This window comes from Strigops habroptila, chromosome 3 (assembly GCF_004027225.2).
Source record: "Strigops habroptila isolate Jane chromosome 3, bStrHab1.2.pri, whole genome shotgun sequence".
Classification (NCBI taxonomy): Eukaryota; Metazoa; Chordata; class Aves; order Psittaciformes; family Psittacidae; genus Strigops; species Strigops habroptila.
In genome coordinates, this window is record NC_044279.2 from 642,967 (window position 1) to 669,457 (window position 26,491).

Genomic DNA, 26,491 nt, shown 5'->3' on the forward strand with positions numbered 1-26,491 from the left:
TATTAGTTCTATTTCAACACAAAATCGTATCATCAGTTTCTAGGTGAGTTTAAGCACAATTTCTCCAAGACCTGGAGCACAAACTCAACATACAGTTTTCAGGTGGACACCAATAAAACATTCTGAATAGACAGGAGGACACATCAAATTCCTGTTACTGCTCCACGTTAGATGCTCTGCTGAGCTATCCCCCATCATGTGGTCTCTATCATCCCTTAGGGAAAGGAGCCCCATGGCATTATCTTCATCATCCTTAAGGAGCCTCCATCTCATAACCTCCATCATCCCTGAGGGAAAGGAACCTGCACAGCCCCGTTCCTCAAGGGCAGCCCATGGACTTTCTGCTTGAAGGTATTGACTCTCAAGCGACCCCTTTCCTCCTCTGATGTGAAATACCAACACACTGCTTGGTGAGGATGATGCTGCAACATCTCCCAACTCCCATGCTCTTTCCCTAATGCTCTTCAAGCCCATGGTCTGGTTCCATGCAAAAGCCCATGGAAGGAAGGGAAGGGTCCCCAGTGCAGCCCCTGATGAAGACAACCTCGGGGCTTGGCTGGGATGCTCGGTGGGGCGTATAAAGGATGCACCAAGTGGCACAAGCAGCTCTGAGGTTGGGAAGGAGGAAGCGGAAGAAGAGCACAAGGAACACAAACACCTTTCGTTGGGATCTGGATGGATATAAGGCACTCGGAACAACAGTGGGGTATTGGGAAATGATCATTGGGATCCTTCGGTGCATCATGTTCTCCTTCCCTTTTTCCTGCCTGTCTGGAGATGAAACATGACTTGGCTGCAAAGCTGTAATGAGAAGAAATGACTGTGAATTAAACCAAAGGCACCCGGTGTTTTTCGAGCTGGAATTCTTATTGCTGATCATTGGCTTGCCCTAGAAGCTGACTGCTCCTTCCAGGGCACTCGCTCATCAGCTGGATTGCCAAGAGGGTGAGCTCCATGCTGGGGCAGGGATGGGGTTCCGGGGGGGAATGGGGTAACAAACCTGACCCAGCCAGGGCAACCCCAACCCCACAGGAGGATTCCATCAGAGCAGTGATGGCAGATGCTGCCAATGCATCTCGGAGCAAGAAAGATAACGCATGTACTTGGAAGATGATGCAATTCTGCCCTGATCCCATGATAGAGTTTCGGGGAAGGCAGGCAGGGAAGGATGCTCTTGTGGATCTGCACCATAAAAGGTAAAGTATGAAAGTGTGAGAAATGAGACAAACTGAAGATAAAAACCCCACCAGCTCTATCCCAGGCAGGAGCTGGTGGTATCTACGTGAGCACAAATGCCTTTTCTTGGTCAAGTTTCACCAGATACACTGAGGTTTAAAAGGGCAAAGAGGGATGTGATGCAAGAGATGGCAATGAATCACAGATTAATAGCACACATGTCACACGAAGGAACTTTCTGAACAGAAATAAAGGAGACCCCAGCCCTTTGAACTCTCCCATCCTGTGCTTTGGCCAATTCATTTTAGGAAGGAAAGAAAACTCTGTTCAAAGGCTCAAGCAGAAAGAAAATGGAGCTCTGAGGATGACTGTGAAGATACTCTACAAAGAGAATGTTTCAATCTCAAACCATGGACAGGAACCGAAAACTGAATGAATGATTGCAACTGTTATTCACTAAATACTCTCTAATTTCACAATGTTTTCATGTAACATGCATATTTTCATGTTACTGTATATCTCATGTATGTTACAGTCCAAATGTACACTAATTTATAGCATGAGGTAACTAATGGTTTATGTTATTTGATTCTGAAAGAGTAAGAATCACAGAGCCACAGAATCCCAGACTGGTTTGGGTTGGGAGGGACCTTAAAGCTCCATCCCCGGCAGTGTTCAAGGCCAGGTTGGACACAGGGGCTTGGAGCAACCTGCTCTAATGGAAGGTGTCCCTGCCTGGGGCAGGGGTTGGAGCTGGAGGAGCTTTAAGGTTCCTTCCAACACAAACCAATCCACAAGTCTATGATTCTATGAGCAGGAAAAGAGTTAAAGTTTCAGTGCAAGGTCACTGCTATGCGGTGAGGATCCCTGAAGGCAAGTGCCACCAAACGCAAGGACCACGGTTCCAGCTGCCGGGCTTCCTGTCCCTCCTTCCGCACAGCCTGTGGTGCAAAAAGTACCACAGCTGGTTCTCAAGACCTGTTTTGTAAATCAAAGCCCAGACGATGCAGCACCAAGAGACCTCCATACACCCTATCACACACTAAACAAGGACAGAGCAGGACCAGGACCTCGCCTGGCTGGCTCCAACACAACATCCAACATTCTGGCAAAGGATTTCCATAGGCTGACCAATGAGTGAGAATTCCATGATGGGCACGATGAGAAGTCTTTGATTAACATTTGCTGTGCCTGGAGCTAACTGTGTTTCAAGTCTAGTTGCATTATGGATCTAGTCTAGGAGACACTTTGGCAGCGACCAGCAATGGGATGCGATGGTGCTGACTTTGAGCTTGCTCAATACCCACCAACAGTGGGAGATTCTCTACAGCATTTCTAGAAGTCCTAGAAAGTTCTGGAAAATGAGCCACAAACATCAAAATTACACGATAAAAGAGTTTAATAGTTTACATCTGTCCAAATAAGTTGAGAAACTAAAAAACAGACGGGGAAGGATCTGTCCTTTATAAAAGCCCCAATGTCAGGAGGAGGAGAAGGATTCTTCTCATCAGCATGAAATAGAAAAATACACTTTATATAGAGGTGTATCTCACGAACATTTCTATGCACACACTGTGGAAGGTGAGAGGTAACAGTCACTAGGAGAGACACATGAGGGAGGTGGGTCTGGTCACCATGATGCCCTTCTGGAATGAGGTAAGTGAGGTTCAGATGAGAAAAGCCAATGTTTGGGAGCCAAATTGATTCTTTTTTACATTCAGATTTGTCCTGAAGTTCCTAAGTGAGAAAATGCCTGCTTGGGTTTACCAGAACCTTCCCATCAGCTGTGTTTTGACCTTAAATACGGGAGAGTTAGGTGACATTGAGGAAGAAATTCTCTACTGTGAGGGTGGTGGGACACTGGCACAGGGTGCCCAGAGAAGCTGTGGCTGCCCCATCCCTGGCAGTGTTCAAGGCCAGGTTGGACACAGGGGCTTGGAGCAACCTGCTCTAGTGGAAGGTGTCCCTGCCCGGGGCAGGGGTTGGGGCTGGAGGAGCTTTAAGGTCCCTTCAACCCAAACCAGTCTGTGATGATTCTATGATTCTATGATGCTGGTTTGAGTAACAAGGCTCAATACAATCCTTCTACACCCTGATTAAGGAAACCATGCAAGCTAGGACAAGACTAGAAAAGCAAGCAGCAGTAGCACCGTATGTGTTAAGGAGCAGAAGCTAACAGCAATGGTAAATGCACTCTGCAACAACAGCAACAGCTTCTCCACCCCCCCTCGGAAGTGGGCAGCATCACGAGTGCAGAGTCATGAGGCTGCTGAGCATTTCCTGTGTGCAGTGCTCCAACGTGTCCTACTTTAGGCAATGAGTAGTAAACAAGAAGATGCTGTGAAGGCAGATGCACCCTGGTACAACTCCTCATCTTCCTTCAGCTCTTTCTGAGGTCAAGCCTCCATCCCACGCAATTTGAACAGAATAAGATCTCCTCACAACAAGCTGTTTGGCTGGTTGTGATGTCCAAACCAGAGAAGCCAAGAGCCACATTCCTGAATCACGAACCCGCACTGTACTGCACCCCCCCCCCCCCCGCCCCAGTGCTTTCCCCTTCTGGAATGAGGTACGTGAGGTTCTCCCCTAACACTAAGGGACTGGGACGAGATTAAGAAACTGAATTTCAGGGAGAAGCATCTGAAATGTTCTATTTTCAAGCTGAGGTTGGCAAGAGCACGCAGTGCATTCCACTTGCCTTGCGAGAGCTCGTGGCTGGAGATGCAGATGCTTTAGGAACAAAAGAGAACGTGGCAAAGAGGATTTCAGAGACAACTGATGCCAAAGAAACCCCAACAAACCAAAGGACATCACCATGTTGTTGTGACAGCAGTTTTCATTTTATCTCTTGTCTAATGATACCAAAACCTCTTGTAACACCACAATCGTTTGTCATTTCTGAACATGATTCAGGGTGAGATCGCTGCTTGGGAAGAGAAAGAGAAGAATAAAACCTGTTCTTTAAAGGACTGAAAAGTGCAGGATGAGCTGCTGTCTGCCATCAAAAAAGCCAATATTACACTGCAAAAGTATCAAATGATCTTATGTATCAAGTATCATTAATCTGGCAGCCAGGATGCAGGACCTTCCTCTCCCATGAAGCCTCAGGGGACATCAACTGCACAGTCTGAGTACTTGCAAGAGCTTGTTGTACCTCTTCCCCCATGACAGGCAAACTGCTTTAGTCTTCAATGTTGGCAGAAATGAAGGACTCTGCCATGTGGCAGCTGTTTCCTGCACCAGCTACACCAAAGAACTGAAGAAAACAAGGCTCCTCCTACAGTAAGACAGAGATCAGCACAACGGAAAGTCTAAGAAAAGAAACCTTCTTAGTAAATGCTGACAAAAGTAAGACAGAAGATGGGTAAGGGTGGCAAAGAAGAGGTGTAAAACCCCAAAGCCCCAGAATGGGCTGCAGAGCCCTGGGCTGTACGCCCAGGCAACAGCTCCAACAGGGCAGGAGGGAAACCAAGGCGCTGAGGCTGAGTAAGGAGCTTATAGTATGGTGTAAACCTCTAGTGACTGGCACTGAGAGGTGCTTGAAGTGATGCCACTGATAAATCGTGATTCAAATACAGCTCAATGGCTGATTTCTGGATCCCACATCTTCATTTTTTTCCCTTAGATATGTCATTTAGGAATGTCCCTCAGCTTGCAACCCCTTGCACACTGCGCCATCCCCAAATCCTTTCCACCGGCAAACTGGAATGCCCGAGCTGTTTGGAACAGATGCTGAGGGGAATAAGGTAGGGTTTGTTATTGTTGTTGGGTTTTCCCCTTCTTGTTAAATGTGTGCACCCACTGGTTTTCCATCCTGCACCTCTAGAAAGCAGTAAGGGTAGCAAAGCCCTTGGATGAGATCTTCAGAAGTTCTTCCCTTCCAACCCAAACCATCCTGTGATCCTACGAAAGCCTTGGGACGCTCATGAAATTTGTATCAGGCTTAGGTGAGGATGTATTATCCAGGTGGATAACTGGGATTTTGTCTCCCATAACTGTTATCACTCAAGAGAAGCAGCAATATGTGGTATTTGCGTGTAGGAAAAATTTGTTGTAGAACCGGTGAAACTGATGAGTAAACAACAGTCATGTTCCTTGATCCTTCCTTCAAAGGACTATCCCACCTAAGTGGGAATTGAAGCTGATGGATACATCTCCAGAGAGGACCTCACCTCTTTGGGACACTGAGGGAGTTAAACCCCTGAATCCAACTCCACATCTCCCCTGTCCACAGCCCTGTTGTCCCTGCAGCATTCAAAGCCTGTAGTAAGCAACAGAAATCATGACTCCAAACCACGGGAGATCACTGCACAAGCCACTGCTCTCCTGTAACCCACCACTGCAATGCCCAGCCAGGTAACAGCACTGAACTACGATGTTCCAGCAGCATTTTCCCTCGGTATGATAATGCCTCACTGGTTTTGGTCTTGTACAACGAGGTTTGTCACTGACCATGGAGCTGTACATGGATATAAAAGGCTCATTGTGCTCTGAGTATCTGCTTCACCAGGTTTCTCACAATATCCAGCCGTGTGTGTATAAATATACATGGAATAATACATATTGCAAATATATATCTATATACACACTCATCAGTATACATAGTCAAACCTAAAATTATATATACCCTATTGATATGGACAGATTCAAAATACTGCACAGAAGGGAGGAAGGACAGTGCTGAATGGAACCTCTGTTTGGTCTTCATTGCTTTCTGACCAAGCAGCTAAGCAAGCCAAGGGGGTTTACAGGGGTAAGTGAATCTATATCCACTGTGACTCCAGACAGATGGGAAGCTCAGGCTTGGAAAGGAATTTTTGCATTGTTTTCCTATAGCATCATCTGAGCCAGGCAAGGAAATCATCCCCTGATTCAGGATGTGATCCGAACTGCAAACTCCACCACACCAAGCACAAGGAACGTTTCCCAGATCAGCCTGTTGGCTGGTGTGAAGTACAATCCCACAGGAGCAATGAGGTATAATCCAGAGCTTAAGTCCCAAGAGTGGAGGAATCATTCACCGTCACAAAAGCAAGAGAGCTTGTGCACACAACTAACTACTGGTAAAACACCTTGTCACAAAAGTAACTGGACACGAGTAATCAAATTAATAAACCAAGATAATGAGTCCCCCAGTAACTAACTTGGGGTTTGGAACTGCTCACTGGATATGTTCAAATGGGTTATTAAAGCTTCTGCTGAACTTTACAGACTCAAAGCCAAAAGCTGACAAATGACAGGTTCAGGATGCACAATGAAAGGCACAGACAGACACGTCCTTGGGTATCTCTGAACACTTCAGGGTGTTATTGCTGCCACAGCACTTCCGAGGCAGAGGTTACTGCTCCCAAACCACCAGCACCAGATCCAGCAGGTACAGATGATCACAATTCCTGCAGGATCAGCCAGCACAGCTCAAGGTGCTGGAAGTGACCACTGTCTACCACGTAACCCAATGCAAAGATCATTTATCTGCTTAACAAGGGGGCAGAAAACGCATCAAGCCGGAAGGATGATCCCAACTGTACCTGCTATGGACATTTCCCTTCCTCTCCTGCTCCTAAATGGACTTGGTCATAGTTGTAGCATGGTGGAACCTGCAAGCACCATGGTCAAGAACAGACTGGAAGAGAACTATTGCCATCACCTGGTACTGAATGGGACTGAGGCCCAACCATGGTCTTCAACCAGCTGTGCTGATGCTGTATTCCATGAGTGATGTTTCAGGTTTCATAGTAGCAGGTTTGGGTGTTTCAAGAATGCCCAAAGAGAACCTGATTTTCAGGAAAAACCTCTAGCACCAATCCTCTGGAAATTAAGACTTTGCTGTGTGTCCAGTTGGGAACTCAACCCCACTCATCCTTCCTGATAATCCTGGCTAAGAGTGGGGCTGATCTCCGAAGAGCAGAGTAACCAAAGCAGAAAGTGAGGGATTTGTTTCCCTCCCGGCTCAACAGAAGTTTACATTATTTAATTTAAGCAACAAGGAGTGAGTGAGGAGACTTCCAGAAGAGCAGTTTTGTGCCAGGAAAGCATCTGCTTCCCAAGGAATTGCAGCTGGGACAAACCCAGCTATGTCAGCAGCACACAGTGGCCCCAGTGCCCAGCACACCGCAGCCTAATCCCGCTCCGGCGCCGCAACCTCCGACTGTGCTATTCCAGCAAAGCAATTCCTCAACCTTCCCTAAGAGCAACAATGACCACGTGTTATCTCTGGCACACCGAGGAGTGCTGCGGGTACGGCACCAGCGGACACTGATCCAGCAGAACACACTGACAGTGAACACCACTTTGCTCTCCTCACTCCCCACCACCCCAGCCCACCTCTCACACGATTTCAGATGCACTACATACATATCACAGGTAAAACAAAGGATTCTTCTTACAAAGACTGAAATCTGGCTAGGATGCCTTTGCTCATACAACAGATCTGAGTGAGGTACTCACAGGGGAAAGTCCCTCGTTATGCACAAGTGAGAATATATCTGAAAAAGAAGCTATTTGGCTACCTATGTGTCAAGCTTCATGCTTTTATTCCGAAGTGAATGATTTTCCAGCTTAGGTCTTGGACTAATGAAGAAAGCGGCGTTTTAGCATTTGACAGGAGGGTTTCAGCACACAGCTCACACACAGAAGCAGGCCCACCTCTGTATCTAGACTACAGGGGCAAGAGAACAAGCACTGGAGCTCTGGTCGTGGTGACGTGCTGTTTCCAGCCTGAGCCTGCTTCTGCGAGTGGCCCAACACCTACACCCGTATGGTCGATGTGCACAAGTCCGGCCTGGGAACAGGCTCAACGCAGAGGCCGGCACCACTCGGTGCAGAGCTGTGTCTGAAACCAGGACAGTCTTTACAGGAGTAGGTGCTTCAGCCTACGCAGAAGATCCTGTGTTCCAGGGTCAAGCACACACCTTCAACTGACCTTGCTCCCAGGCAGTGTGAAGTGCAGTCCATTGCTCCAGCCTGTTTCACTCTACCGCCCCAAGGCAGTGGCACGTGTCCCCCCTACCCAAGCTTCTCCATGACCAACTACCTGGGGAGTAACAGCAGGAGTCCTGTGCTGAGGCCATGTCACTCTCCAATGTTGTCACTAGGTACAAAGTGCAAAAGTGTTGCTGTTCCTGCATCCATTAAAAATTTTAAAAACAGAACAAAACAAACAGAAAAGGATTTCCATAATCATTTGAAAATACATTAAGTCTCCAAAAAGCCAGCAAACACCTGATAACCTGGTTGTGCCATATCTGCTCTCGGTCCTGCACGGCAGCAGTCCAGTGGGGCAGTTCTCCTCTCAGCTGGCAAATCACAGCTCCCTCCTTTGCATACTCTCCAGCCAACGGAGGATGACATCCGGGAAGTTGAGTTTTGATGGCTCGGACTGAGGAGACCAATTGCTAAGAGAGCCAAGATCCTGCTGTGAACTGCCCCATCTCCAGAGGAGAGAGCACTGTGCATTCCCTGGAATGCAGCATTCCCTGGAATGCAGCCACTTCCCATTTCTCCAGACAGTTCAGCGTTACAGCAAGTCAGCCACTCGGCCTCTGGCTTAGGGCAACGTCAACGGCTTCCCTCCCACCCCACGAAGGTGTAAAATCAAATCCCTCCCTGCTTCATCCCATTTAAAGTGTTTGCGTCTTTTCCTCCTATGAAATGTTTCTGATAAGGCTTTATTGCTATACAAAAGCGGTGCAAATGCTGCCCAAAGACAGCTCCATCAGGAACTTTGGTCACACGACTGCGGGACTCTTGTGCACTGTCCAAGTCCCAGCGTTAGACCTGCTACCTTTCCGAAGAGAAGCTGAATACTGTGTGCAATAACACTAAGAAAATAGGACTGAACCCCAAATACAAAACAAAACCAAGGGAGAGAGGGGACATGGAACTCAAATTAGGCAGAAGGCTTGCTTGGGAAGAACCCCATCATTCCTGTGATGACTAACTGATTCAATGCTACATTTAGACAATGCAAGTGTCTTTCAGAACAGATAGTTGGTGTTGGAACTGCGGCTCTGGTCCTGAATGCCAGCTCTCTCATCAATGCAGCATTTATTAAAAAATAAAATTAAAAAGAAAACAAAAAAATAATAAATTGACAAATTGCATCACCAGGTAGCAGCCTGGCCTGGGTCACACACGTCCCATTGCATCGGTTTCATCAAGCAGGGCCATTTAATGTGGCTTCAGCACAGGGCAAGACTTCTTCTTTCCTAAAGAGAAACCCAAAGAGTAGTGTTAGAGCAACGTAACTACAGGAACATACCCGCTTCTCAAGCTTACTGTCATCCTGGATGGGAACTCTCCTCTTCAGCAGTATCTGAGCCATCCTTCCTCTTAGTTTTTTTTCTTCTGCTGATGAAACATTATTGGCTTCCTAAGGAGAACCTCCTCCAAGTCCTTTACAAAATGGAGCAAGCACAGAAGGACATGGAGCTGTTGGAGCCAGTCCAGAGGAGGCTCAGGGGCTGGAGCACCTCACATATAAAGACAGGCTGATAAAGTTGGGGCTGTTCAGCCTGGAGAAGAGAAGCTGCGTGGAGACCTCAGAGCAGCTTCCAGTGTCTGAAGGGGGCTACAAGGATGCTGGAGAGGGACTCTTCATCAGGGACTGGAGTGATGGGACAAGGGGTGATGGGTTCAAACTGAAACAGGGGAAGTTCAGGTTGGATAAGGCAGAAGCTCTTCCCTGTGAGAGTGGTGAGGTGCTGGCACAGGGTGCCCAGAGAAGTGGTAAATGCTCCATCCCTGTGTTCAAGTGTTCAAGGCCAGGGTGGACAGAGCCTTGGGCAACACGGTCTAGGGTGAGGCGTCCCTGCCCATGGCAGGGGGTTGGAACTGAATGATCTTAAGGTCCTTTCCACATAACCATTCTGTGATTCTATGATTAACATGCTACATTAAAAAATCAAAACAGGAGCTGAGAAGCCAGCCCTCACTGCTGGTTACACAATATTGATTCATCTATTGAACCAGCAGTTTGGAACACAACTGTCAGGATCCTGAGCCTACCAGAAGGCTTTGACCTGAGTAACCTTCCCCAGGCACCCTCCAACATCAGCCTGGGAGCTGAATGTGGGATTCTTGGAGCTGTGCTGCACACAGAGCTCTGCACCTTCCCTCAGGGATGGTGTCCCTCAGGGGTTGGTGCTGGGACCAATCCTGTTCAACATCTTTGTTGTGACATGGACAGTGGGATCGAGCACCCTCAGTGAGTATTTGTTCTCGATGAATAAGAATTGAGAAGTCCATTACTCTAATAAAACATGATGTAACAGCACTTCTGGGACACTGAAACGTTTGTGCAATACATCACAGTGATAACTCTGCACTACCTGCGGTGTAACGCACTCCAAGACACTCTGGAGTTACTACTTGTGTAACTGTGACAGTACACTAACGGCAGAATAACCACATTCAGCGACACGGTGAAAGCAATTCTCTGTCACAGGCTGGTGGAGCAGAGCTCTGAGCATCTCACCTGTCTTTTGTGGCTGTTTCTGTGACCGCTGTGACCATGGCAGCCGTGTTCTGGTGCTCCTCCACGTGCTGGGCCACGCTGTTCCGGGGTTTGGGTGCTTTTGTCGTGCCGATGTCGGTGATGGCCAGCGAGTCGATAACCATGCACTCTGCATCACTGCGGGGAGAGTTCATGGTCATGGGAAAGTGGCACTTACTGGGGCTTAAATTCCAGTGGCAAACAAAAATATTCCTCCTCCTCTCCCAGCACAGGGCACAAAAATCCCGTAAGGAAATAAGAATGGAAAATAAACTGTAATTAAAAGGCAGTGTGCATCCTGGAGGCTGCTTCCTATAAATCAACATGACACCAAGTATGCACAAGCATGATAGCTCCTCCAGAAAGGCATTCTCATTCCTGCAGCCTAAGAATTCCCCATGTATCCCGCAGACATTTCACACCCCTCCACAACTACCTCTGTTGGGCGCTCTCCTATGGACAACACAGGGAACCAGCAGCAGAAGGATGCAAACGTGAAGCACATTTGGCCAGGACTTTGCAAGTTTAGAGGGTCCAGAAAGTCAAGCTGATCACTGGGAGCAACAAGCCAGAAGCAGACCACTTGTCTCCAGGTGCAATCTGGAGACTGAGCACCAATACACAGGACCAGAGAGCAGCCTGGGCTGGAAGGGACCTTGGAGGACACCCTGGTCCAGCCTCTCATGGGAGAGGGGGCCTGGAGCAGTTGCCCTCCCCTGGAATTGCTCCCGTTACCCAGCACCGCCCAGTACATGTCCAAGCACACTCCTTGCACTGCTGCCCTTGCCAAAGCGTGTTCCCAACCTAACACAGCACCTACACTGCTCTGCTCTACAGAGATGTCCCAAGTAGCACCTGGTGCTTCTGTGTGCACCTAGAAAAGACTTGGATTTAAGTACAGAAGAAGAAAAAACCAGTTGATTTGATACCATAAGTGGTGTCTTCTGAAGCAAAACATGGTTAAATTTAGAGCTGGGCTTGTTCAGCCTGGAGAAGTGAAGGCTCCTGAAGGGGAGACCTTAGAGCAGCTCCAGTGCCTAAAGGGGCTCCAGGAAACCTGGAGAGGGGCTTTGGACAAGGGCCTGGAGGGACAGGCCAAGGGGAATGGCTTTAACCTGCCAGAGGGGAGACTGAGATGAGCTCTGAGGCAGAAGCTCTTCCCTGTGAGGGTGCTGAGGCGCTGGCACAGGCTTTCCCAGAGAAGCTGTGGCTGCCCCATCCCTGGCAGTGTTCAAGGCCAGGTTGGACACAGGGGCTTGGAGCAACCTGCTCTAGTGGAAGGTGTCCCTGCCCGTGGCAGGGGTTGGAGCTGGAGGAGCTTTAAGGTTCCTTCCAAAACAAACCTGTCTATGAATCTGTGATTCTATTTTGCTTTCAGTTACACACTGGATGACAGATTCCCACACCCAGGGGGTAATAGTTCCAATGATGTCTCCCTACAACAAAACAGAAGCTCAAATCCTGAAAAAGGAAAAACCTGTTAACTCAAACCCTCCAAACCTTCTACATTTGTATTTTAAAGACCCATATTTCTTACTGGAGAAGTGATTGCTGTGAAAATCTTTAGTTTTTGCCTTCTAAGGCAGAGACAAGCTTGTGTGTGAATGATCTTCCTCACCCACCTCTTCCTTTAACCCAGATCCAGCCTCAAGCCTTATTTCTCCTCCTTCTTTCAGAAAGCAAGCCTACAGAAATGGAAGGAAAGCTCAGGATGACTGAGCTGGAATCCTCTCACCAGCTGCTGGGGAGTTTATAATGCACATATAATCACAGGCTGGTAATTAAGATGTGACAGAGACCTGGAGAACAACCTTCTATTTCTGTAGCTATTTTTTGTGTGCTCTTGGAAAAAATACATTAAAAATAAGGAATAATGAGATCAAAACATTTCTGTTCCTGAAGGGCTGACATGCTCTTAAAAAGAAATACTGCAAGTACAAAAATATACCTGAGAGAAGCTGCAGGGGATGGATGAGACAGCAGAGAACTGAACTGAGCTGCCAGAAATGTCATTAGAAGATGACTTCCCACGCAGGAAACTGGAGCTCATGAGACTTCAATTGCTCAAAGATAAACTCCTTAAATTCAATCACTAAAACTTTCCATGACACAAGGATTCCAACGCGATGAAGCCCTGAGGGGAGCTGACCACTAAGGGGGCATGGAAATCCATCTCTCTTCAGCAGCTCATGGAAAAGCAAGGCTGGACATGCAAAGCTCTGCAGAAGGACGCTCACCAGTGGAAAACAGACCAAGGAGTTTGTGTGGAAGAGGGAATGCCATGACCCAGGCAGAAGGGCTGACAACAATGTCTCATTCTAGCCTGAAATGAACTCTGGTACCTATAAATATTTGGCAATAGTATTCCTCTGGTCAGCTTATTTGTAGCTGTGTCCCTGACAACAGACTGGGATGACCCTGCTGGCAATCTGTCCACTTCCACAGCACCCCACACGCCCCAAACCCCAACCAGGCTGAGGGCAGGGACAGAAAGCACGTTGCCCACAAAGAATATGAGTGTTCTCTCATTAAGGCAGGCTAAAGAAGAAGAGTTAGCAGCGACAAAGGTTGTATCTACCATAGACTCGAGCTCTGCAAACGGATCATAGAATCATGGAACGGTTTGTGTTGGAAGGGACCTTAAAGCTCCTCCAGCTCCAACCCCTGCCCCGGGCAGGGACACCTTCCACTAGAGCAGGTTGCTCCAAGCCCCTGTGTCCAACCTGGCCTTGAACACTGCCAGGGATGGGGCAGCCACAGCTTCTCTGGGCACCCTGTGCCAGCGCCTCAGCACCCTCACAGGGAAGTTCTGCCTCTAACATCTCTAATACTTCCCACTCCAGAAGGAATTAGGAGTTTTTAAGCTCTAATTCAAAATCACTGGTACAGATTTTGCAACAGCAAGTGAATGCTGGTCTGGAACCATGTCTCGTCTCACAATGGACAAGCACCCAGCACAAACAACTTGTAAATGCCACCTACAGCCGTGCCCACGGGGCTTCCCAACACAACAGCCAGGACAATCTTCCTTTGTGTTCACCAAGTTCAATGCTGTAGCCGAATTTGGCAACTTAACCACCAAGTTTGTAAATACTACTCTGGAGGTCACTCAAGACAGAGGCTCCTCTCATTTCACAACACTGCAATGCTCTCTGAGATATCTAAACAACCCCAGTGCATGAGCTGCATGTCCAAACTCTTCAGTCCTATCAGAAAACAAGACCACAAGATATGACCTGTATTATTAGGCCCAACCACCTTCACCTCTATGAGGTTCTAACTAACAGTTTGCACATAACTTCCATCCCTGGCAGTGTTCAAGGCCAGGTTGGACACAGGGGCTTGGAGCAACCTGCTCTAGTGGAAGGTGTCCCTGCCCGTGGCAGGGGGTTGGAGCTGGAGGAGCTTTAAAGTCCCTTCTAAACCAAACCATCCTATGGCTCAAAAGTTGTACACTTCTGGTCAAAGTCTCTGGTGCCTGTGCAAAATACTCATACACATTAAGTACACATCTACTGCCTCACCACTGGGAAACACGTTTACAATCCAAAGGGAAGGTAGTCATGGAAAGCTGTGATGACAGTGTTGTGCCTGGCTTGAAGAAGGTCTTTGCGGACCTCTCCTCAATGTACACACATTGTTCTAGACAAGGGACTTTGGAAAATGAGCTTTGGCTTCCAGGTGCCTCTGGGGAAGGTCCCACCTGCTGGAAGGCCAAGAGGGATGATCCTGCACAGGGGGTAGGACATGCTCATCCTGCACTCATGTGAATGCTTGCAGGGATCTGCCTCTCAACTGCTACTGAAAACTTGCAGCTCCCTCAACTAATGAGTCACAACTCCACAAGCTTCTTAGAGAAAAGCCTGACAGCTCCTCAGCTTTTACTACATGTAATATAACCCATGAAAATAAGAAGTATTATATACCCTCACTCCAGACTTGGGGTGCTACAAACGGCTGCTCATTCCTTTTTGCTCCAGTGCCCAAACCCTGCATGCGCAAAGCTCCCTCAAGCCCACAATGGTTTTCCATGAACCGCAACTTCTTCTTGGAAAACCAAGATTTAACAGAGTTCACACTTCATAACAGCTGAAGTTGGCATGAAACCATTCTCTATCTATCCTGATATCCAGGTAAAACAAAAGGATCTGCTCTTCTGGTTATGAAGACAAAAACATCAAGAGCTCACCTAAGTTTTGGTACAATTCAGTTCTCCCTGGAGACCTCCACCAGCTTTAGAGAGAAAATACTTTAACACTGCAACTATTGAACACCTCTCTCGCCCAGTTTCACTATGAAAACTTCTGTTTACCCCCCATTTCAACAGCACTACTGCAAAACACCCCATGCTCACCCTGTCCTTCCCCTGGTCTCTTCACCCAGAGCCTCTTGGATCTAGCAGGACAAACTGAGCTGCACTGGCTTTGCTGGTGGTTCAGATGAGCCAGGCTGACTTGGAATTGTGGTGCCAGATGGAAACCCAAATGCTGCAGCACCTAATGCAGCTCTTCCCCATGAGTAATCCTCATCTACAAAAGGTCTATAAAGAAGTCAGTCCCAACTGTTCATAGAGCTTTAGGTACTTTGGGAAAGGAGCATTTGACACTGAATGAAACAGCCTCTGAGTTCAACTCTACCCACCTCTGAAGCTCACTACTGTGGCTCCTGGGATACACTTTAGATATCCTCTAGTCTCTTTGGTATCACAGACATAGACAACAGACCACCATGAAGATGCACTGGGGAAAGCAGTGGTCCTATAAACACAGAAGCAAGAGGGGTACAAAGAGCGTGCCTGGACACCAGCCTCATCATGCCCAGCCCACGAGTGAGTCCCTGACATCCAGGCTCTGCAATGACCACCCAGGAGCAAAGGAAGGGATGCAAGAGCAGCCACGCCACGCACACTGCTCAGCACACTGTGAAGTGACTTAGTGCTCTTAATCAGACCAAGTCACACCACACAGGAGGTCTGGCTTCCAAATATACATGCAGTGCTCATTAAAAGGCAAACACTTGTGCCAGCTTAGAAGATCCCACCTATGACATTGTGCTGTGTTCACCTTGATTGGAACATTTCCTGGTGAAGTGGGACCTCAGAGTAGCCACTCTTATGTTTCTTTATGAGTAAATGTACACTGATCCACAGCTAGATGTGCCGTGTTCCATGCCCCATCTCCCACAGCATGCTGCTTCCCCTCATCCTCTGCTCGAAGCATTCCAGCAGCTCTTCCCAGTTAGGCAGCAGCGGGAGACACAAGCGAGACACCCATTCCTCATGCTGATGTTCCATCTCATCGTGATGGAGCTCCATGCTCCAGCAGCACATGCTGACACCACGTGAATCTCAATGTCATGCAGGACAAACAGGCAGCAAGTACAGAAAACAAACGCATCCCGAAATGGGAGAGCTCAAAACATCCACTGTGACACGTCACTCCACTCAGCCTGGGACACCAGAGGATTAGTCTCTCTGCTGTGTGTAAGCAGATGCTGCACTGAAACTCCTTGCTCAGGGGCAGCTGAGGCCATGGCCACCCTACCTGGACCCTGGGGACCCTGGCATCCTCACCCAGAGCTGTGTGAGGAACCACTGCCAGCAGCTATTTCTGAGCTATTTCAGCAATTTAGGGCTGTCTCTGCTGTTAGAATGGAAGTTAAGACCTGTGTATGACCAGCAGCAAGGGGAGACTTTTACAGCTTTCCAACACCTAAAGGGGCTACAAGAAACATGGAGAGGGGCTTTGGACAAGGGCCTGGAGGGACAGGCCAAGGGGAATGGCTTGAACCTGCCAGAGGGGAGACTGAGATGATCTCTGAGGCAGAAGCTCTTCCCTGTGAGGGTGCTGAGGCGCTGGCACAGGGTGCCCAGAGAAGCTGTGGCTGCCCCATCCCTGGCAGTGTTCAAGGCCAGGTTGGACACAGGGGCTTGGAGCAACCTGCTCTAGTGGAAGGTGTCCCTGCCCGGGGCCGGGGTTGGAGCTGGAGGGGATTTAAGCTCCCTTCCAACACAAACCAGGCTGGGGTTCTATGGAACCGCTGCAGCACCTCAGTGTCTGCCTCCAAAGCTGCGGAATGTACTAAATAGGAGTTGGTATCACACAGCCACAGAAGAAATGAATTTGTTTTTAACAGGTAGCAAGTGCTATTGCTCTGATGGATTCCAGCCTTTCCTCTGAACTTTTTCAGTTCCTTATCCAAGCTACTCGGGTGAGAAGCACTAAGGAAAAGGGGACAGTAAACATATTAAAACAAATAAGAAAGAACAAATTAAAGGTAAAAGAGCATTTCAGGTAAAGTTAAACTGAAAGAGAAATCAAAAGTTAAAACATCCCAAGCCCATCACACACAGCAAAGCTGGATTTTTACTCTAAGTGCAGCTCATGTTTTAAGCAGCTGTGTGAAACCTTATTAGAACAATTCAGCAGCACAATTCTTCAGACAGCTCTTGAAAATCACACAGGAGAAATGCAAAAGCTCAGGTTAATATCACACAGTTAAAACTGAAGCAGACAGACACGGAAATGCAAGTCATTTCCCACAAGAGCACTGCCCACACTGCACACACTCCTGCATCCGCTACTCCTCTTTCCCTACTAAATGCAAGTCATGACTTGATACAGACACGAGCTGCTGAGCCCTCCTGTTTCACCTGCCTCGTTCCTCGACTGCTCCTATGACTGCATGGAGACAGGCTGAGAACATTGGGCCTGTTCAGCCTGGAGAAGAGAAGCTGCCTGGAGACCTCAGAGCAGCTTCCAGTGTCTGAAGGGGGCTACAGGGATGCTGGAGAGGGACCTTCATAGGGACTGTAGTGATGGGACAAGAGGTGATGAGTTCAAACTGAAACAGGGGAAGTTCTGGTTGGAGATAAAGAAGAAGTTGTTCCCTGTGAGGGTGCTGAGGCGCTGGCACAGGGTGCCCAGAGAAGCTGTGGCTGCCCCATCCCTGGCAGTGTTCAAGGCCAGGTTGGACACAGGGGCTTGGAGCAACCTGCTCTAGTGGAAGGTGTCCCTGCCCGGGGCAGGGGTTGGAAATGGATGAGCTTTAAGCTCCCTTCCAACCCAAACTTGCTCAAAACAGCTTCCAGAAGCCCAACCAGTCACAGACTACACAAACCTCTTGGATCACTCCTTAATAGCTTGAATATTACTGCATTTTTCTGGCTAAAAGTGCAGCCTGATGGCACTTTTGGTGAGATAAATCTACGTACTGCACTCACCTGCTTATGAGAGAGGCAGAAAATGTTCAAAACTTTGTTAAAATGACATTGTTAATTATTAAACTAATAAATTGTGTGTTGTAATTATGACTATTCTAAAACACACAACTTACAACTCAGAAATCCCTGAACCCCCTGGTCGGGGAAGCCAGGATGATGTTTCTGTCACCAAGTAGCTGTGATTCCAGATCTGAACATTTACACCTTTGCTGTAACAAACTCCTCTTCATACGAACAGTTATGAGATTATGTGCTTATTGCAGTGGGTTCATCTGTCTGTCCCTGATCTCCTACAGAGATTACAGCAAAGTCTTACTAGGGAAACTTCCTTTAAATGGATTAAGTTCCAGAAAATAATGAGTAAAACCTCAGAATTTAAAAGAAAAGGAAAACATTAGGGAAAAAATAAGTGTTTTGTAAAAATAAATAGACAAATACATGAACCATTATTTTATGGCGTATTACAATAAATATGTGTTAGGGCTGTTGTGAGAAGGTCTCAAGAGACTTGACCACTGCCCCCTGTAACACGGGCAGCAATTCTAGCAGCCAACTGCCCTCAGCCAGGCTTTCCTCAAGTCATCTAGACCACAGCATGAACCCTCCTTTCTACAATAACAAACCCCAAATCCTCCTTGCAGAAAGAGCTTACAAACAGGGGGGGATGGCAGAAGCTCAAGGACATGAATGACACTAAACACCATATTTGCCTTTTAGAGGTTCACCAATGGCTCTGTTGCTGTGTGTGTACTTCCCCAACTCAAATTCAGGTTTTCTAAATAGGATTTCCAGGATCTTTTAAGTAATTGAGAAAAGAGGAGCTTTCCAAACGTCCAACAGCTCTTCTTTTTCAGCCCAGTATGAAGAAACTATTGGGAGAAACGACTTGTCAGGTGGATGTTTGGAACCTTTGGAACCCTGAGTAGGTCCCTGTCATACGTACCCTCCAACTGCAGGTCTAAATACTCTGAGCAATACCCACAGCAAGAGAGAAAGGCAGCGAGAGAGGCAGAGAGAGAAAGCAAAGAAAGGAAGAAACAGTAAAGATTGCTGAAATAGAACAGACAGAAGAGTTAACTCTGCAGCAGCCGCATCCTCAAGCACTGAGTTCCTGCCAGGACATACCAGGAACATTCCGAAGCCATTTCAAAGGGTACAATTACTGAACACAACACAAAATTCACATCAGTATATAAACCAAGCAGAAGATTCAACACACTGTAAAAAGCACCCTTCTCGAGCCCAACACACCCAAGCTGAAGTTATCCATGAGCAGGATCTGCCAGTACTGAAGGTCTTTGGTCAGAGAACTTCTGCAAAACCACTTATTATCACACAAGAAACTACCATATAGAATTAGATATAGGAAAAGAAGTTAGATAAATACACTTAAAGGAGAGAAATACACCTGGAACACCTTGTACGATGTTTAAGGTGGCCAATACTCTAAGGAGTAGTTTAAGCAGAACTGCCTTGAGGGCCGTCCTACCAAGCCACGCAAGGACAAACCATTAACCTTCCAGAGTTTACATTCCAGGGTGGCACAGGCAGGCAGAGAAGCATCAGCAGTTGGGAAGATGATCATAGAAGGTATTCAGATGTGTACTGAAACATCTGGAAGTATGTACTGAAACATCTGGCTCTTGCATGACCCCAGTGATCGTAAAACCTACAGAGTCCTTGTGGAGCTCCAAGGAGGGTTAAAGATCTTCACTGTAGGCTTCAGGAGGGGAAAAAGGAGAAGGAAGAGCTGTTTCTACAGGAATTGGAATGTGGTTTGGGGAAGTGCTTGTAAAAAGCCATTAAGAACCACAGAGTCAATCCAATATATTCTCAAACTTCCAGCGTTCTTCAGGAATCATTAAGGAACATGGTAAGAAATGAACATATTCACTACTGGTGTTTGAGTTTAACTGTGTCTGTTCCAAGAGAAAGAACAGTTTGGGAGAACAGCAGACACCAGGAAATTACCATTCCCATCACTGATCAACATGACAATTCAAACACTGGGAGAAACCTGGCTACTGAAGCGAGCTGGAGCAGCTGAACTCACCATCCATGGAACAAGTTTCTGTCTTCCCACAGCTTCTATTCTGATTTTTAGCTACAGTTACAGCTGTGGAAGCTACAGACACCTTTAAGTGGAGACTGTGGTTATTCAAGTACCTACTTGCTTTGCCAAAATGGAATTAGTTTGTAGAACTGCAGTCATGCAAACCCAAGAAGGTTCTGGAAGCTTTGTCCTTGCTGAAAGTGCTCCAGATACATCCACTTATTCAGAGAGAAGAACACATTTGAAATGACACTGCTGAAACAGCAGCACAGCCACAACATCTAATCAGCCAAACCAGAAGAAAACCCAGTTTCCTACCTGCAAGGGAGTAAATGGAAGCATAAGAACCTGCCAAGTAAGATTCACACTGCTGCTGTACATCCAGCCAGCCACGTGTGTTATCCTACTCTGCTCACACCATGCATTCAGAGAGGAAAAACATCTGGAGCTCAGTTTGTTTTAGATACAAATGCCAATGCATTTAATTAGATCTAATTCAAGTACACTGAAAATTGGAAAGGAGATTGTGCTTTTAGCACAGCAAGGAGTATTCTTACTCTCCCCTCATCTCTTCTCTGAAGCCAGGCTGCTTGGCCATGCCATCCCTACATGTACAAACAAACTCCATTTATCCAAACAGCTCTTCAGCTGCAATCCCTGCAAGCAAAGGAATCCCAGGCATGTCACTCATTTCACCTATGAGGAGGAAAGGGCATCTGAGGTGGGCATCAAAAATAAAACACAGTCATGTTATTAACAACTCAGCTCAGAGCTGCCAAACCAAACACCTTTGGTTAAGTGCCTCCCTGAATCGGACTTGGTTCTGTAATCCCATTGTTTTCTGAGCCATGGCATTTTAACTCCTAGTAGTTATTTGCCGGAGTATGTACACATGCCAAAGCCACGCTGACGACCCAAAAAAGTCACATAACCCAACAGGATAAGAAGCAAATAGCTGTTCCTGAGTCAGATGCATAAAACAGGGACTCCAACTAAATAAATCACTCCCTACATACTTACAAGGAATATGAGGAAAACCCCCAAATATCTGCATCCAGCTCTGGGGCAACAGCACCAGAGGGACGTGGAGCTGCTGGAGCGAGGCCAGAGGAGGCCCCGGAGCTGCTGCGAGGGCTGGAGCAGCTCTGCTCTGGAGCCAGGCTGAGAGAGCTGGGCTGGGGCAGCCTGGAGAAGAGAAGGCTCCTGAAGGGGACACCTTAGAGCAGCTCCAGGGCCTAAAGGGGCTCCAGGAAACCTGGAGAGGGGCTTTGGGCAAGGGATGCAGGGACAGGCCAAGGGGAATGGCTTTAACCTGCCAGAGGGGAGATTGAGATGAGCTCTGAGGCAGAAGCTCTTCCCTGTGAGGGTGCTGAGGCGCTGGCACAGACTTTTCCCAGAGAAGCTGTGGCTGCCCCATCCCTGGCAGTGTTCAAGGCCAGGTTGGACACAGGGGCTTGGAGCAACCTGCTCTAGTGGACGGTGTCCCTGCCCATGGCAGTGGGTTGGAACTGGAAGAGCTTTCAGGTCTCTTCCACCCAAACCATTTTAGGGTTCTATGATCTTAAAATTGGGTAATAGTTCTGATTGCACCCAAGTGATCTAGATGTTGAGTGTTTTGAAAAGCACCTTCCTCTCTCAAAACTAGAGTAGGCCAGGTTCTAGCACATGCAATTCCACCACACTGCTGCCCAGCAGGTAGCAAATCTCAGGATCTGCTCTTATCTTCTGGCATTTTGCATTTTTTATCATTTACTCTCTAACAATGTGCTACTTTGACGACGAGAGGAAAATGACAGATTGAGCCATTTAAATCTTCCCCCTGCAAGACCACACACTGATTCCAAGACCTTGCATCTGCCATCATGAGAGGCTTTGCTTGACTCTTCTGTGTGATCTGACCTGGCATCTCTGCCATGAGCCTGGGCCTGGATCTCTTGTGCAGACAGGCAGACAGACACATGGGTGATGCACATGGCCAAGTGGCTAAAATGAGCCACACGTTTCTTAAAACAAACCCACTGTGACAAGAAAGCTGGAAGACACCTCACACACACGTGGAACCACGGGGTCTAAAGGGAAAAGGGATTTATTAACGCCTGGTGACACAAGGGACAGAGCAGGACCCCGGCCCAGGGACGTCCCCTTCCTACCTGGTGAAAACAGCCTTCTCGTTCTTCGCATCCATGGTCAGCTTGATGGTCTCCTGGCCTGAGCCCGTGCTGATGGTTTCCGTGATGGTGTCAGCTTTGTCCTCCTCCTCCTCGCTGTCAGAGCCCCCGGAGGAGCTGCTGTCTGAGGCCACCAGCGGCGCTTTCCTCGTGACACAGACGTTCCAAACACAGGGGGAGGCAGTGCTGACTGCGGGGAGCGAATAACCCACATTGCAGAGTGAGCAAACCACACGAGCAACTCCCCAGGTACCACCCCGAGGAAACACAGGGGTGGAAAATAGGGTGTTTTGGAGATGGTGGTTTCTGTGCAGATCCCACAGCATGCAAGCTTATTTTTGCAAGTAAGAGGTAAAAATGAGTGTTCTCCACCTGCCACCTTGTGTCTGCGTTTAATACAGACAGAAGAGAAGACTATTTTGATAGACAGAATCATAGGATGATTTGGGTTGGAAGGGACCTTAAAGCTCCTCCAGTTCCAACCCTCTGCCACGGGCAGGGACACCTTCCACTAGAGCAGGTTGCTCCAAGCCCCTGTGTCCAACCTGGTCTCCCCAGCTCCACTGGGAGAGCACACCAGAAAAGTGGGGCAGAAGAAGGCACCATGCTCTCCCTTCCAGTATTCTCCAGCTTTCAGTTGCTACTACAGACAAATGATTAATCTAGTTCTATCAAATTCCTCTGTTAAATCCTGGTTTTCCTTGCTCAGAAGGGAGGAGGGAAAGAAATCAGACTGAAGGTCACCAACTGGCTCACCACAAGTACCAACAGTCTAACTTCATGGAATCATAGAATCAACAGGTTGGAAAAGACCTTTAAGATCAAGTCCAACCACAAATTTTTGGCAAGTTTTATTATCAAGCCTACAGTTGGAACAGCACATTTGAACAGTTTAGAAATGAATGGTCTCTGTGACATCAACTCAGTAACTTAAAAGTTCATCCTTTTCTTGCTGAATAACATTACCCCAACAAACATTTGGGATTTCCGAGTTACTATTTCAATAGATCGATCTCTGTATAAGATCAGGAGGTGATGCTGGAGGGGAGTTCTCCCTGCAGACTTGGTTGCACCAGTCTCACTCACAGTTCTTGTCTTGACTCTGCTTCGGGTTCCCTTCTGAATCGTTGCTTTCTGTGTCGACGGGAGAGCTGCATCGTGGACCCGATTCTGAGCTAAAGGAAAGGGGAAAAGCCTTGAGAATGAATACAGGTGTCTGCTTGTGCTTCTGAAGAGCCCCAGCAGAAGAAACCACCAGGATAACTACTCTTTCTTTACATCAATACTTTTAACTTCTAAAAAGCTTGATATTTACTTATTTTCTACTCTTAATGTAGCAGCTGTGCTGATGTACAAAGTATTCCTGTATCACACGACACGATGCTAACACTAGAAGCACTGGAAGGCAAAGCATGAAGCCCTGATCCAGACTAATCAGGCAACATTACAAACTAAAAGGGGTAGCAAAGGGAAGGGAAAGGGAAGAAGAGAAGATCAATGTACCCCTTCAAACCACACCTCAAGTGTTCTTTCACTCAGAAGCTGGACAGGATTGGAAGGCTCTGTGCCTCTTACCAGCAGAAGGGCTGGAAGTCTGTAAACTTTGCCCATCCTTTCTCCTCTGGCGTGGTGTTCTCCGGGGCTGCTGAATCCCACACGCTGGATCCAACATCCATGGCAACACAGGGCGTGGGGGGCTTCGAGTTGACGGGCTCGAACACCGCTGTCCAGCCAGAGCCTGGCCATGGAACCACAGACAGGAATCCTGTGAGCTCTCCTGGTCTTTGGGCATCCCCAAAAGATTCCAAAGTTATCCCAGAGACAAGAAACCTTCAGAATCTACAGGAAGTGCCCATCTCACATGTTACAATCAGCTTCAAAATCCCTCTTCTGATAAATACTAATGTCACCCACAAGAGAAGCATTGACTAAGAAAAATGACTTTATGAATATTTTCATTCCTTGAGCCAGTGACTTTCAGCTGAACCCCAAATACCTCCATTCCCTGCCCAAACCAAGTGGCTTTCAACCATTTCAACCACCAGCTGTTTAGTATTGGCAATTACAGGATACGAAGTGATACATGGATTAAAATGTTGATGAGCACAGAAGTGATCTTGAGCAAAACTAAGGACATATTTGGCTTTTACAATCCCACTCTACTCTAGAACATCTATTCCTACAAACCATCAATCTTTAAAGGCATTTTTACTTGTATTTTCTCAAGAAACAGAAAGGATTGCAGAGGTCTGTTGCGCAAACTGATTTGCACGCAACAAAACTAAGAGTAGGAGAGATCCATCAAGCCTATACTCACTCAAAAACAGAACTAAGTTTGACCCGTGCCCCTAAGAAGGTTAACAAACCTGATGGGCACCATCCACAGAATGATATTTGTGGTGTTTATAATGGTTCTTCCTAATAAGAATTGAACAGGTTTAGAACGTTTAGAGAACGTTTAGCTGAACGGGTATAAAGAGCTGATTACTGGGCCTTGAGCAACCTGGTCTAGTGTCCCTGCCCATGGCAGGAAGTTGGAACTGGATGAGCTTTAAGGTCCCTTCCCACCCAAACCAGTCTGGGATTCGACGATTCTCTCCAGTCTTCCTCCAGGCATTGGAAGAACGGGTTTGCAACATGCAAACCAAAGCTACATCTGCAGGACAGGCAGACACGAGGAGTGTGGAGACACTTGGCAGGCTCTGCATAACCCTCTTCTAAGGCAATGTAAGGAGTTAACGTCATAATCCTCCACTGATGTTCTCTTCATGAGTATTTGCACTAAAAGCACTGGTATTACTATTGTACATGTTCCTGTGTGGTTCTCTTGGCACAACTGAAGCACCACTCTGCTATTCTGAAGGAGCTGGGCTGAGCTCAATCTCACTAATGCTTCTGAGGCAAGAAACAAGGATTGAATCATACACTCACGGAATCAACTGGGTTGGAAAAGAGCTTCAAGCTCATCAGACCAACCGTTCCCCAGCACTGCCAAGGCCACCACTAACCCATGTCCCCTAGCACCACGTCTCCATGTCTTTTGAATCCCTCCAGGGCTGGTGACTCCAGCCCTGCCCTGGGCAGCCTGTTCCAATGCCTGAGCACCCTCTGGGGAAGGAATTGTTCCTCAGCTCCATCTAAACCTGCCCTGGGGCAGCTTGAGGCCGTTTCCTCTTGTCCCATCCCTTGTTCCTTGGGAGCAGAGACCAGCCCCCTCCTGGCTCCATCTTCCTGTCAAGTAGTTGGAGAGAGCGAAATTCCCACTTCCCATCTGCACAGATGGAATTGCAGAACAGTCACAGAAACCTGGCTGTTTCCAAACTGCTGTTCTGCAGAGATGTTCCAGATCTCAGCTCAAAGGGGATGATGTCCTGAACCATTTACCTTCAGAGGAGTCAGAGTCTTTCTGCTCAGAAGTATTATTCTTGTTGCTGTTTGCCTGGGAAGGAGGCGGCTGCTGCTCCGTTTCCTCCTCTTCAGAGTCCACGCTGCCGTCGTGATCCCCGTTCTCAAGATCACTTTTTGAGGAACTCTCTGAGGTCTGAGATGCTCCAAATCTAAATTGCAGAACTCAGAATTAGAAAATCCCTTCCAGCAGCCACGTCCCCTCCTCACCTGGCCCAGGGAGAAAGCCCAAACACCGAGCAGACCAAGTGAGGCCTTTTAGAGGGTTCATCTCCCCAAAGGACACAAAGCTCAGAGAGGCACCAGAAGATGCTCCTCGAGGTGCTTCCACATCCCTGTGATCTTTACTTGCCAAAATGCATCTGCAGAGCTGGAATGGGAAATATGTTGCAGTGGCATGTTCAGGGCAGGAGACTGATATGAGCAATCCAGGGGAGCACCGGTGTGGTATCAATTCCATGTGTGAGTGAGACAATTACTGATGCTGGGCAAGCAAATGTTAAAGTCTTGGCCATTTTTCCTGTCGCATTTGATTGTATTTTTGGACTTAGAGAATTAACTTTATTTAATACCTGACTATATCAAAGGGATGAAAAACTGTAAATGATTCACAATGGCAGCGATACACCACAGGAGACCTCTCATTCTCATGCAAAAGATTCCTTGTTTTAACATTGTGGAAAAGAATATTCCCTCCACTACCCTCAGCCTTACCGTTTTTCCAACCTCTTCCTCTCCAAATGTGAACAAGTTCTAAGTTATTTCAGACTAAGGGTGGTTTTTGTTATCTCTGATAACAGACTCAGTAACTTGGTGTTTCTGTCATTAGTACATTGCCTTAAATTGAATCTTTGTTTCATGTTCAAGACAAACCACCTCTTCCTGCAGCAGTGTGACACAGAAAATGCTCTGGTTATGCCAGAAAGAGGCCTCTCAGCACATAAATAGCAAACAATTAAGTGTGCACTGAACCA

The 26,491-nt window shown here is 47.5% G+C and overlaps 1 protein-coding gene across 8 annotated transcripts in view; it reads right to left on the reverse strand.

The window, feature by feature from the left end:
* Positions 1–622: 622 nt before the first annotated feature.
* Positions 623–26,491, reverse strand: part of PPP6R2 (protein phosphatase 6 regulatory subunit 2) — a 98,885-nt gene continuing 73,016 nt past the window's right edge. For 6 of the 8 annotated variants that reach the window (XM_030472107.1, XM_030472103.1, XM_030472104.1 and 3 more), the window contains 6 exons: positions 25,497–25,669; positions 23,688–23,850; positions 23,199–23,287; positions 22,095–22,302; positions 10,652–10,807; positions 623–9,383 (listed from right to left, as the gene is read on the reverse strand). In XM_030472107.1, the coding sequence (XP_030327967.1) occupies positions 9,332–9,383; positions 10,652–10,807; positions 22,095–22,302; positions 23,199–23,287; positions 23,688–23,850; positions 25,497–25,669 (841 nt within the window). In that variant the 3' untranslated portion in view covers positions 623–9,331. Of the gene's footprint in view, positions 9,384–10,651; positions 10,808–21,843; positions 22,014–22,094; positions 22,303–23,198; positions 23,288–23,687; positions 23,851–25,496; positions 25,670–26,491 lie in introns of those variants that run through there. The other 2 variants (XR_003989474.1, XM_030472109.1) reach the window with 2 other exon arrangements.